General features: G+C 34.6%; 1 protein-coding gene across 1 annotated transcript in view; it reads left to right on the forward strand.

Annotated features, from left to right (window-relative positions):
- RBM26 (RNA binding motif protein 26) overlaps nt 1–13,326 on the forward strand; it is a 53,807-nt gene that overhangs the window by 24,552 nt on the left and 15,929 nt on the right. The window contains exons 13-15 of the mRNA XM_015851592.2: nt 7,972–8,103; nt 9,000–9,071; nt 11,934–12,062. Of these exons, the coding sequence (XP_015707078.2) occupies nt 7,972–8,103; nt 9,000–9,071; nt 11,934–12,062 (333 nt within the window). The remainder of the gene's footprint in view (nt 1–7,971; nt 8,104–8,999; nt 9,072–11,933; nt 12,063–13,326) is intronic.

Consider the following 13,326-nt stretch of genomic DNA (forward strand, 5'->3'; position numbering starts at 1 on the left):
ACTAGTGGACTTTTACCCAGTTTTCTTGTTTTATCTTATGTTTAAGCCAAAAATTATACTTGATTGTTTGGGGGATAATTAGAAACTCACGGATGTCATCAATTTTTGATTTTACTCCATCCTGTCTAAGAGGGATTAATTTACTAGAAGACTCAGGAGTTGTAGCTTCTTAGACTTACATTAAACTGTTTTTTACAGATTAGATATTTCTTAAAATTGAGTATTTTTAATAAGATTTCCCAATAATGTATTTTTCTGAGGCTTTTTTTTTTTCTGTTGTATATCGCAAGTCTAAGGTCTAGGTGAGTTTGTATCAAGAACTCTGATTAGAATAACAGTTTTTAAAAAGAAAAATATGTGGCTAAAGTCTCAGGTTTGCAGGTCTAACTGTTGGAAACACCTAGTTGTAAAATTAGTTGTTTTGAAGTTTTCTTCTAATTTAAGCTGAGCTGCAAAGTGTTGTGGTATAGTCTACAGCTCTACAGGATTCTGGGAAAGGGTCAGAATGTGCAGACAGATATACCTCTTAAAGTAACACCTCCAAGCATGACTGAAACATTGTGTCTTTAAAAGATCATCTATATAGCAGCTTGGTATTTCCAGTTTTTGTGTGTGAAGCAAATAATACTTTGTTGGGAAGCTGTGTTATAGCCACCCTCTAATATTTACTGGCTAGCTAATTACAGTGTGCTTCTTCTCCTGTCTTCAGTTTTACGTTTTGCAGTTGGCCCTATGTGGGATGAATATTTTTCTTATAACTTTTCGATTTCTGTGTTCTGTAACTTTTTCTGAAGCTGAACATAAAGCTCTTAAATGCTAAAAATTATTTTTGTTTTTGATGTTTCAGAAAAGGGTTTCTGTATGAGAGGAGATATGTGCCCTTTTGATCATGGAAGCGATCCAGTAGTGGTAGAAGATGTGAATCTTCCTGGCATTCTGCCTTTTCCAGCACAACCCCCTGTTGTCGAAGGACCACCTCCTCCTGGACTTCCTCCCCCTCCACCAATTCTGAGTCCTCCTCCTGTTAACCTTAGACCTCCAGTACCACCACCAGGCCCTTTACCACCTAGCCTTCCACCTGTAACAGGTAGTTCAGGAAAAAAAAAATAATCAAAAGCATGCAGTGCTAAAAGTTGTTTTAAGAATGTTAGTTATGTTTTTAATAAACTGTACCGTGTTCCCAGTATTGCTTCTTTATGGCAGTCGTTGCAGTGTCAGTTGTATAATTTGCATATAAAGTGTGAATCTTGAATAAGAAACAATATTTCAGTTGTGTCTAAGCAAAAGCATGGCATGGCATAGCAAAACTCAACTCCTTGAGTTTACTTGGTGGAATTGTATAAAAAAACCTGGTATTAGAGAAGAAGAGAAAATCCTGGAAACAAACAGCTGCTAGATTGGAAATATTTTGAGTGTTGAGATGCTTTTGTCTGTGATCTGAGTTACGAGCCTTCTGCCAGTGAAAATGGTTTCATAGGAATTAATGGTGTTTGTTTGTTTGTTTTAATAATCTTAAGAACATTTCAGATCAATTTCCATGTGAGTTTGAGTGTAAAATAAGTCTAGAGAATAATACACTAATACATTGTTTTTCTTTTCCTCAGGACCACCCCCTCCTCTTCCTCCTCTGCAGCCTGCTGGCATGGATGCTCCCCCAAATTCAGCAACTAGCTCAGTTCCTACTGTTGTTACAACGGGTATTCATCACCAGCCGCCTCCTGCTCCACCCTCTCTTTTTACAGCAGGTGTAGTACTGAGGCTTTGCCCACAAGGTTTGCTAAATAGAATAACATTGATTCATATTGTAGTGTGTTTAGAGATAATTTTATAGTTTGAGATCATTGTATCATTTTAAGACTGTGACTGTTATTTAACACTTTTTTTCCCCTACTTTAGTCCAAGACAGAAATGGAAAAAAAATGCATGTAAAATGTAAATCTTGTCTATGGAATAGTGTTTTCATTGTGATAACTTGGCATGGTATTTTTTTAAGATAGTTGTTATACAACAGACTTTGCATTTTAACTGTTTCTTGTAATTAGTTGAAATATAATATTTGCAAACTTTTTTTTTTTTTTAACTGCAGTTTATTTTAATTAGACAATTTATTTGTTACCAGAAACGTACGACACAGATGGCTATAATCCAGAAGCTCCAAGTATAACAAACACTTCCAGACCTATGTATAGACATAGAGTACATGCTCAAAGACCAAATTTGATAGGACTCACATCAGGTGATATGGATCTACCACCCAGAGGTATGCTCTCAAAGCTATAATTGTTTAGCTAGATTTCTTACATTAATGTAAATTGAAGAACTTTTCAGAGAATCTAGTACTGGAAAATGGTTCATTTTTAACTATCTTTTATAGGTAAGAGGAGTTTCATTAGACAAGGAATTTTGCTTATTGTTTTTTCGCAGATAAAATGAAATCTATTACTATAATATCCTACATATATACACTTAGGCATAATAACGAGTCTCTTCCCACATCTTTCATATAGAAAATGTTTTTGTAATAGAATCTTCCTTTTTTTTTCTGTAGAAGCAAGGTAGTCATTTTTATCTGGTAGAGGACAGTCAGTCATCTTAAACTAATAGTTCCTGTGGCCCTGGGAAAGAAGTAGCAGCATACAAAATGAGAAAGGAAGATAATGAAAATGAAAACAGTTGTTTTGAATGTGGGTTTAATCACATCAGTATGTATTTGTATTTAATCTTCGTTTTTTATTGATACACTTTCAGTAAGGATCGCCTCTTTGTATGGTTCCTGTTCTTCAGAAAGAGGCACATCCTTCCCTACCCCATGGTCTTGTTCCTAGTTGTCAGGGTTCTGGAGTGTCCTATGTTTTCTATCAAAAACATTTTTGTGTGTGCCATTTAATAGAAGAATGGAGATGTTAGCAAAAATGGTGCATACCTCAGGATCCTGTATGGGACATTATGAATGGAGGCAGATGTCACCTTTCTTTTATTTTCTGTTTATATGATGTTAATGTGACAAAGTGAAAGCTGTTAGATGTTTTTAGCATCTATTAACAGTTAAGATTAAGAAGATTAGACTGCAGTCATGATTTGATGCAGTTTTTGAACAAGGATCAGTTGTGTTTTTTCAATGCAAACAGAAAATAGAAAGATTAACGTTTTTATCTGTTTACAGAAAAACCTCCTAATAAAAGCAGTATGAGAATAGTGGTAGATGCTGAATCCAGGAAAAGAACAATTGGTGCAGGAGATGGTGGGGTTCCTACAAAGAAGACTTGGTTTGACAAGTAAGTGGTCATTAACACAAGGTTGGCTTAATAGTTGCAGTTCAGTGGAGATCCTTTCTGCATTCTGAAATGTTATGTAGATTATACGTATATATAATTATATAGTTGTATTATGATATATATTATATATATATTATACATATAAATTACATAAATTGCAAGCAAGTTAAAGTGTGAGTAGGCTGGCTATATTAAAATAAATCATACAATAGAGGACAGTAATTGGCTGTCATCTCTCAGAGAAGCTACAGAGATAGCTAGGTTTGCTTTGAATTAAATTTGCTCTCTGAAAGCTGAATTGATGTAAGATATGGAGCCTTGCAGTGCGATACTTACTGGAGATGTCTGGATTTAGTTTTTAGTTTTATTTTTTGCTATTTTGGATTGAGTTGCCAGGTATGTTACTGACATAAAATGTGGAATGTGGTGCTCAGTGACCAGATACACCTGGGATAAAATGTCTGAAGAGATTTTAAGACATTACTGTGTTTGAGGAGAGCCTGGAAATATTAGGAATTTGTGATGAGTTTCAGGGGGAATAACTTGAGAAGCAGCAGCATTTGGAGAGAGTTACCGTGGCATAGTTAATAGCTACTGGCTCAATCAAAATATAATGAATTATCTTAGAGATTTTTGTGGTGAGGTATGGTGAGAGTATGAGTGAGCAAAAATGCAAGTAGAATAGAATCACAAGGTTGGAAAGAACCTACAAGATCATCTAATCCAATCGTCCTCCCTTTACCATACCTACAGAAAACCACTAAACCATATCTCCTAGCTCCCTATCCAGATGCTTAGTACAGAGGCCTGTGTACTGTACCCTTCTACACTTTTCTAAAATTGTATGGGATTTGATTTTTATGCATCTGCCAAACTGTTTGTGTGACACATGCAATCCAGTGTAAGCATGTAACATTTTACATTGTATTCAGTAGCTTACTGTGAATTTCTGGCTTGTTTCTTATTTGTTGCAGGCAAAATTTTAACAGAACAAATAGCCCAGGTTTCCAGAAGAAGGTACAGTTTGGAAATGAAAACACAAAACTTGAATTGAGGAAAGTTCCTCCAGAACTTAACAATATCAGCAAACTTAATGAGCACTTCAGTAAATTTGGAAACTTGGTCAACTTGCAGGTAGGAGTCAACAAAGAGAAGACATGTCTGCTTTGGCTTAATGCTGGCAGTAATTACTAAAAGAAGAATGCCAAGTGTTTTGTAACTAATTTCCTGAAACTGCTCTTTTTATTTTCCTAACATGTTTCTTAAATCTAATCTCCCTGTTTTAATGAAATTATTATTGATGAGTTTGAAGTGAAATGTTCTAGTTCTTATTTAGGTTTTAACAAGGTTTCGTTCTCTCCTCACTGATGAGACTTCTAAAATAATTTATATAAAACATTTAAAATTTTTGGAATGTTTTTTCCTTCATCCTTTTCCGTAAGTATGGATGTAGTGTAAACTTCATTTTTTGAGGTTAATTTTAACTATAGGGAACCTGTATTTCTCATCGAGATAACAATCCCCTTGTTACAATTGGTTTCTAGTCTCATAATTGTGGTGTTTTATCCGTGATGGTTACTTTCCAATGTATCTGAGTGACTCACATTTTGTTTCTTTTTTTAAGCTGACATTTATTAACATAAATAAGCAAAAAATTAGAGAAAGATGCAGAGGAGATGGAAAGAACTTTGATGTTACATATTGTAGGCTGTGTGTAATGTCAGTATTTCATGCCTAATCTCTAAACTACTCAGCCTGATCTTTCATCATGTTTCTTTATCAACAAGAAGTTTCAGACACTAATGCTTTCATGTATGCTTCCCTGCTTGCAGTGAAAGATTAAATGAAGACCTGTAATGCAGTATTTTTGTGTACACTGATACAATAGAGGGTGAACTTCCTGTGCCCATCTGAACATGTAGGGAACTGAAATCTCTCTTAATTGCTCTTAAACTATTGAATGACTGAATGAATATTTATCAGCAAATAAGTGTGTAGTGGCAGGTATTATGGTTCTGTAAGGAAAGGAATGAGAGGAAGAGGGAGGGAAGGAGAATGTGAAAAAGTGGGGGTGGAGAGACAGGTATTGTGAGCTGTGCTTGTCTTCTGGAAGTTGTGATTTTGTTCTTTGAAGGTATCTGAGATAATAATGTTCATTTCCAAAAGAGGAAAACTAAATTGAACTTTGTTTAGCTCTGATATTAACAATGACACTGTGTTTGTTCACATCAGTAATCTGGATTCCAGTGATTCTTCCTCATCTTTCAAACAGTTACATATATTTGCATTTAGAAATTCTGCTTGAGTGCTGAAATTTGTTACTTAACTGTATTAAAGTTTATTAGGATAATCTAAAGGTTTCTTCTCAACACCAGAAGTTTCGAACAGAATCCTGAATGGAAAATGCTCATCTGGTGACCTATGTTAGGTTTAAATTGTAAACTTCTGTGGAGTTTCTGTAACTATGGATTTTGTAGTAATTGTGACAGCAACAAAAATTCTGTGTGCTGTAAGTTTTTTGTTCTTCTATTCTTTTAATGCTTAGGTTGCATATCAGGGTGATCCAGAAGGTGCCCTTATTCAGTTTGCCACACATGAGGAAGCCAAGAAAGCAATATCAAGTACAGAAGCAGTATTAAATAATCGTTTTATCAAAGTTTACTGGCATCGAGAAGGAAGTGCACCACAAATCCAAACTACTGCACAAAAGGTAGAGGATCTAAGTGTGTTCTGACTAAAATTTTATCTAAAATAATTACTTCTAAACATTATTTTTAAATGTTTTTAGGAAGAGTAAGGCAAATACTTTTAAAATACAGAATACTTGGTGTCTCATTCATTTCCAAAATCACTCTTTAATTATTTCTTGGAATTCAGACAGAATGTTCAGGGATATGACTGGAAAGTACTGAAAGAAAACCCTTGTCTTACTGAAGGAGAACACTGCTATGGTATCATCTTATGCAAATGAGGCTTGATGTCTGAATAATGTTTTGACTTTAGCTAATGTAGGCTTTTCTTTATTTTTTCTTCCGGTGAGTCTAAGACAGGTGGTAGAAGTTAGATTTTTAGATCCTTCTTTTTTTCTTGATGGCGTATGTCATCATCATCATCATCCAGTTTTCCAGAGCAGTCCTGCTATAGGGCATTGTACGTAACAGTTTCTTCTGTCCCCTTGTTTTGTAACAAATGTACTGCATACTAAAAGTACTTCTATGGGGTGAGGACCCACCTCACTGTCTCTCCAATGACATCTTTTATGTTTGAGCTTGGGTTCTCATTTATAAATATCTTTGTTACTTTATCTGTTGCTGTGTAACTCAAGAATCTTATTTTCCAAGCTTTCCTTACATACGATTAGCCAGAAGAGGGCAGTGCAGTACATCACTTATGTGAGTACGGCAAGCTCTCTCAAATAGGATAGCTTGAGAAATTACTGCCATCAGTTTATTTGCTGATAATGTCACCCAACTTACAGTGTTACATGTATTGAAAACCAAATATTTGGTTCTTTATGTTAAATAAAATATTTGTAACGTTTTTGTAAGATCACAAATATGCAGCTATAAGTATTGTTAGGATTTTTTAGTCAAGTAACTAGTTTCCCAGTGCATTGCCTTAGACATGTAAACCTTGATGGTTTGTCATAGTTCCTCCAGATATCTGGTCACATTCTGTGTCAAGAAACTACAATTCAAAGTCTAGCGAGGGAGATGGAGGCATGTGGTCAGTGACAAAAAATGGGGAAACAGGAAATTATAAATTTAAATGTAGAACTTTCATGTTCTTGTACACCAGAATAAAAAAAATATCAAATCGTTGAATGAATAAACATACTATTATTATTATTATTATTATTATTATTATTATTATTATTATTATTATTATTATTATTATTATTATTATTATTATTATTTAATTCTTAAGATTTTTTGTGGGGTGAACATTAACTTGTTATTTAAATTTTTAATTGATCATAGCTACAGTTAGTTCAGGTTCTCTTTTTTTAAAGTACTTCAGTTATAGCTGACTTTGCCCTGTAGTGGAGGAATGGATTAAGTGATCTCTGGATGGTTGTTCTTTTAGGATCAGAAACTTTAGGTCAGAAGCACGAGGTTTTTTTTTTGTTGTTGTTGTTATTTTTTGTCTTATGTATTCAACTTACATTTTTGTCAAATTAAAAGACGTTAGCTGTCAGGGTATGACCGTGGTATGTTCAAAGATCAGCTGCTCTGTTCTCTTTCTTCAGTCCTACTAGTCTTCTGGTCATCCTCTTAGAAGATAAGAATGATGTATCAGTGTAAAAAGTGAGAATCTTTTTGACACAAGTTTGTGTTTTGCCTTTCCATAGGTAGCTGAGAAAATAGATTTGTGAAGAGAATCACATTAGGTCACTTTTTACCCAGTTCTAATGTGGACCTTAAGATAGTCAAAATAGATGTGATTAACAGAAATGCTATTGTGAGCTACTTGTGCCAAGTAAATGTTACAGCTGTGTATGCTTTAGTCAGTACAATGTGCCTAATCTCCTGATGTTTTTATGTTTGCTCTCAGGTGGAAAGCTGTTGATTGGTAGGAAAAACTGTAAATCTAAATGCTGTTGCAGGAATTCTATATGTTTGTTGGACTGCTTATGAAGCAGTGTTTTGTTACTAATATTACAATGTGTTCTTTTTGGGATGGGGGGGTGTTACAGGTAATACAACCCTTAGTTCAACAACCGAGTTTACCAGTAGTGAAACAATCAGTCAAGGAACGATTAGGTCCGGTACCTGCAAGTAATATTGAACCTGCTGAAGCACAGAGTGCCAATACAGAAGTCAGTCAGGTATGTAAGATCCATCCAAAAAAAAAAATAAAAATCAGGCGCATGCCTTTCTGCATTTCTGTAATAGTTTCATAGTGTATAAATAAATGCAAGTAAATCTGTCAGCAGAAGTTACTCATACAGTGTAAATGGGCATTGAGTGCTTATAAGTGCACATATTTTGATTGAGCAATGTTTCCATATCTCAGTTTTTCCTCAGTGCACTGCTGTTTGGCTTTCTTAACCAAGTTATGTTAAAACAAAGTACCGTGGTTTAAAAAACAAGACTAAAAATATTTTATTAATATTATATTAAAGTTCAGTCTTCAGATTTCAAATGGAAGTTAATTTCTATCTTAGAACTTAAAAGCTATCCTTTAATTTCTTATCTGTTAAACTAAAGCCATGATACAGATGGTCTTCTGAAAGTATTTTCAGTATCTGTACATCACCCTTAAGGATGAGGAAAGCTGTAGTACCAGTACGAATCGTGGCAGAATCTGATATGTTACTCATGTATGAAATAGCTTTTAAATTTTGATGGAAGTATCATAAATAGCACTATGCCAGTATATCGGTTTTCCTTCTGAAAAGGAAGAATACTGCACTTTTTTTTCAGCAGGTTTGAATTTGTGAATTTAAATTCAAACCCCAGTTTCCTGCAAATGATGCCTGCAAATAGCAGCATAAAAACACAGAAACTGAAATGTACTTAGAAGGGCATCTGCAGGGAGTGCTCTGTTAGCAAATTCATTTTTCAAGAGCATGGTGGTATTAATTTGTTGTTGTTTAGACGTCTTACTTTAATTAGTAAATCTGTTTTTTCTAAATTCCTAACATTCAAGATTATACAGGAAATCACAAATTATTGTATTCATAAACATATTTGAAGGTTAACTTTTCTGTTGTTTTCTTAGAATATGACTAAATTGTCTGTGAAGGATAGACTGGGTTTTGTGTCAAAGCCAGTTACTCCAGCAACTGAAAAGGTAAGAGAATATCTTGTGTTGCCTTCCTCTTGCATTCAACTCCAACATAATTATTTCCATAATGAAAACCTTTGTGATAATACTCAGTTTATTTCAGAAATGTGAGTAAAATTATTTGTTCAAGGTTAGTATTAAGCAATATAATATACAGAATCTCAGATTGCCTGAGGGTAAGTAAACATACTAGGACAGAAGCTGTCACAAAATTGTGTGTTCCCTAAAAGCTGATGCTGTAGACATTTACTGTCTTACTTGATCTTACTATTTGCAGTACTTTTAAAAAATAATCATTGCAGAAAGGACTAAGAGAGGTAAGGTGTGAGAGCTGCACCTAAACAATAGTTATGAGTTACATATTTTGCCCAGTGGTAGCAATTTTCAGAACAGTTATTAATGTTGCTGGAGTTTGCTTCTGTCATAGTAAAGTTGATAATGCTGCTTTCTAGACCTATTTAGCACCTTAGGGCATGGGCTTCCCCATTATTGATAATGTTCATTTGAGACAGCATTTGGAGGCAAGCGAGTTCTACCCAGTAACAAGATTCCTGTGTCTAGTTATGTATCTTTTCTATTCTGAATTGGCTTGACCTGCAATGAGTGAAGCATCCACTGCATTTTTCCCTCTTTCAGTTTATCTGTTAATGCTGATAGTAAACTTAACTACAAAGATACAGTTCTATGTTTTGCACACAAATGTAACAACAGTCAATGTTTAGTTTTAAATACTGATGTCTTTTCAATTTGTGCCAAGTCAAGCTAAGCATTCCACCTAAACATTCCACCTAAAGCAAGATCGTTGCTTCTTGGCTGTACTCTGTTGCATTCTTGTTGACCTAAATTTGTTGCAAAGAACAACATTCTACACAGATGCTATATACATACTTTAGAAATGGGAAGTTTATTTCAGTTTGAGTGGGAGTACTTTTTTCCCTCTTCTAAGAGCCAAGTTACCCTGAAACACCTTTCTACAAAGAGCAAATTCATGCTAGAAAAGGGTTTTCCACTGTATCTTACAGTCTAGGCTCTTTTGGGTTAGCTGCTGAGCTGTTCAGTGGATTGATTGTGAAGTAACAGTTTCCTTCGCAGTTTTAGTGGAGTTCTAAAACTTGTTTTGACTTTGTTTTACTTACTGCTTTCCTTCTGCAAGAGAATGCCTTGCTTAGGTTACTCTAACAGTGCTCTGTGACCATTAGAAATTGACAGCTGTCAGAAACGTAGATATGTCCTAGATGCTTTTTCTGCTTCTGACTGAATGCAGGAAATCACAAGAACTTCACAGTAAGAAAGTAGGTATCTTTGCCTCTCAAGGAGGGAAGGGAAGGAGGGAGGTGTGATGAAACAGCTATAGTGAGGCCTTTTCAAATCTGAATAAGGGTTTGCAGTTCATGAACCTAGGTAGAGATTCACAGTGTTCTCCCTATTGAGTAACATTAGAAGACGTAAGATGTTAATGTGTCGCTTCTTGCTCTTTTTTATTAGTTAATGCAGGTACATCTGCTGTAGCATCTCTTCTTACTTTTGGAGATGGCTAAGTGTGGTTCATTCTGCCATGAAGAGAATTCAGGGTGAAAGGAATGTGTTCCTGTTTTTGTTCTTTACTTGGTCTGCTCTTTTTAATTTGACCTGTCTCAGAGCTACTTTGTAAGAGAACCAACGTGGTTGGGATGTGCATATGTTGATGTGCTTTAAGAAGTTTAAAAACAATTTCATCTCTCTTTTGGTTGCCTGCTTAGATCATTTTATATCAGCTTTTGTAACATGCTTTGATTTTTTTATTATTATTTTTATTTATTTTTTTCCTTTTTCTGTCTGCACTACCTACTCTAGAAGACTCTTATATGTGGGGAAGAAATAGTATCAATAGCACAATTATGTGAAAGTCTTTTATGTGAAGCATCCTTGTTATTCTTCTGATCTCTTGGTCTTTTCTGGCTTTCTAATATTGTCTGTCCTTTTTGTTTCATCTGTTCTTGGGCATGGTATCTGCTTTATGGATTGCATGGTGACCAATAGACTCTGCATGCATCTGTTAGTTGTCCACATATATAAGTTTAATTCATGAAAATGTTGTGATTTGCTATCAAGTAAGACAAGATTGTGCTGTTATCATCTCCAACACTTAATCATGGATTTTTTTTAATACTGACCAATGGCCAAAATGTACTTCAGGAGATGTTGCAAGAGATAGAACATTCCCAGTCCTCAGGTACTATAGAGAATTAAATAGTAAATGCTAGAGAGGTTGTAAAGCAGACAGCTGTGCTCTCAGTAAGTCATGGAGAACTATGCAAATGTCATACAGGAATAAGTTAGGCATAGGAGTGTCTTCTTTGCTGTACAATGTACAAGACTTCTCTGTATGTCTTGCCCCATATTGATGGTGCAAGCTGTTCTTTGCAAAAACTGCCTATGTAAAGGAGCTATTTTATCTGCTTTGGACCATAGTTTTTACAATTGCTGAATTTTGCCAAGAAAATGAATGCAGCTATATAAAATGGTACTTTGAACTTAAAAATAATAAAAAGAAAATAAATTGTTTATTGATTGAGTAAATCTCGGTCTCCTGCTTCCTTAATTATGCTCAAGTACGTACAATTTTTTACATTTTAAAACGAAATCTCATTGGAAAGAATTTATAAACTGATACTCAGAATTCTTATATATTTGATGTGATGCTGCCTCTTTGAAAGTTGTTTAACTTCAGCAACTCCAAATAAAATTATTTCACCAATTTTTTATATTCCGTACCATCAAAACAGACAAAAGGAAATACACTTATATCTTTCTATACAGTCATGTATTATTTTTTTTTAATTGAAATTCACTGGCAAAAAAGAAAAATAAAATGATTTCCTTCTGTAGGTTTTATCCACTTCTACTGGCTTGACAAAAACTGTGTACAACCCTGCTGCTTTGAAGGCAGCACAGAAATCTTTGCCTGTTGTTTCCACTTCCGTGCTAGACTCTAATGAAGCACAGAAGAAAAAACAGGTAAATTAAATATACTTCTTTATAAAATGGACCTAGATTGGGAACTTGTGACCACTAGAGGTAGTCCACTATATATGTATTCATCTTGAGAATAGATAATATTAGTTGCAAGATTAAATTTACTATAATGGTTTCTTTCCAGAGGTCAAGAAAATTCATTATTGTTTTATTACTTTTTCAGTGCATGTTCAGGCAGTACAAGCAGATTTAAAACTTTAATAGTTTGTAATGTGGAACACTTTTTTTCCAGAAACAGAATCTCCATGTTGAGGTGTGGATTGTCTATTGTGAGTGAGAAGGCAGTACAGTACAGTTATAGTATAGTCAGTGTTCTCTCTTAAGCCTTTCTAGAACTGACCTTTATTCTCATTAAACAGGCCATTTGTTCTTGTTATGTTTTGTACTTTTAGCAGTCACAATTGTGTATTCACCTGAGAACTGAGGACTATGTGACTCTGCATTTTATTGTCCAAATTATAGTTCTCCTGCATCTGTTTAATTCTGCATGATATTGAAGAGAAAGTGCAACAAAAATGCCTTAAATTTGATCCTAAGTGGATCACTCTAATTTAGTTAAGCTTGCTTTGGATTTTCAGAGCCCAGTAAAGCTCCTATTCTTATACTTTATTAAAACTGGACGTAGGACAGTATTTATCTGACTGGCTTTAAGTTGCATATTAAGAATTAAATAAGAGGTTACATTCAAATATAAGCCTAATGTTTAATATAATTTGAAGTAGCAGTTTCTTGCTGCATGTCAGTTGTGACATTGGTCCAGACTTGAAAGAAATTAATTCTGATTTGGGGATTTCATTTCATACGTGTCCTCCAAAACATGTTTTTCGGTATCAGAGTCTATGTGCTGAGTGCTTGTAAAATGGCAAAAAACAACACATGAAAAACAAAACAAAAACACCTGGAATGGAATTATTGATTTAACATAACACCAGTAGTCTGGGTTTGTTTGTTTTTGTTTTTTTTCTTCTGAAAGAAAACATTGAAGGCATGCCAAATTATTGGTTCTTTTTGTGCTGTTCCCTGTCTTCAGAAATTTCCATTATAATATACTTACTAGCACTTGTAGAAAAACATGATTTTGTGGGACTCATTCCCTTCTTGCTTTCTGTCTCCCTAGTTTTTCTGAACATTTGTCCCCTTGTCTTATCTTCCCTTTCCTTGCAGAAAAATGATTGCACACTGTATTTCAAAACTAACATTTCACGCAGAAGGATTTGTCAGTATTCGAGAATACACATACAGACCT

This window comes from Coturnix japonica, chromosome 1 (assembly GCF_001577835.2).
Source record: "Coturnix japonica isolate 7356 chromosome 1, Coturnix japonica 2.1, whole genome shotgun sequence".
Lineage (NCBI taxonomy): Eukaryota > Metazoa > Chordata > Aves > Galliformes > Phasianidae > Coturnix > Coturnix japonica.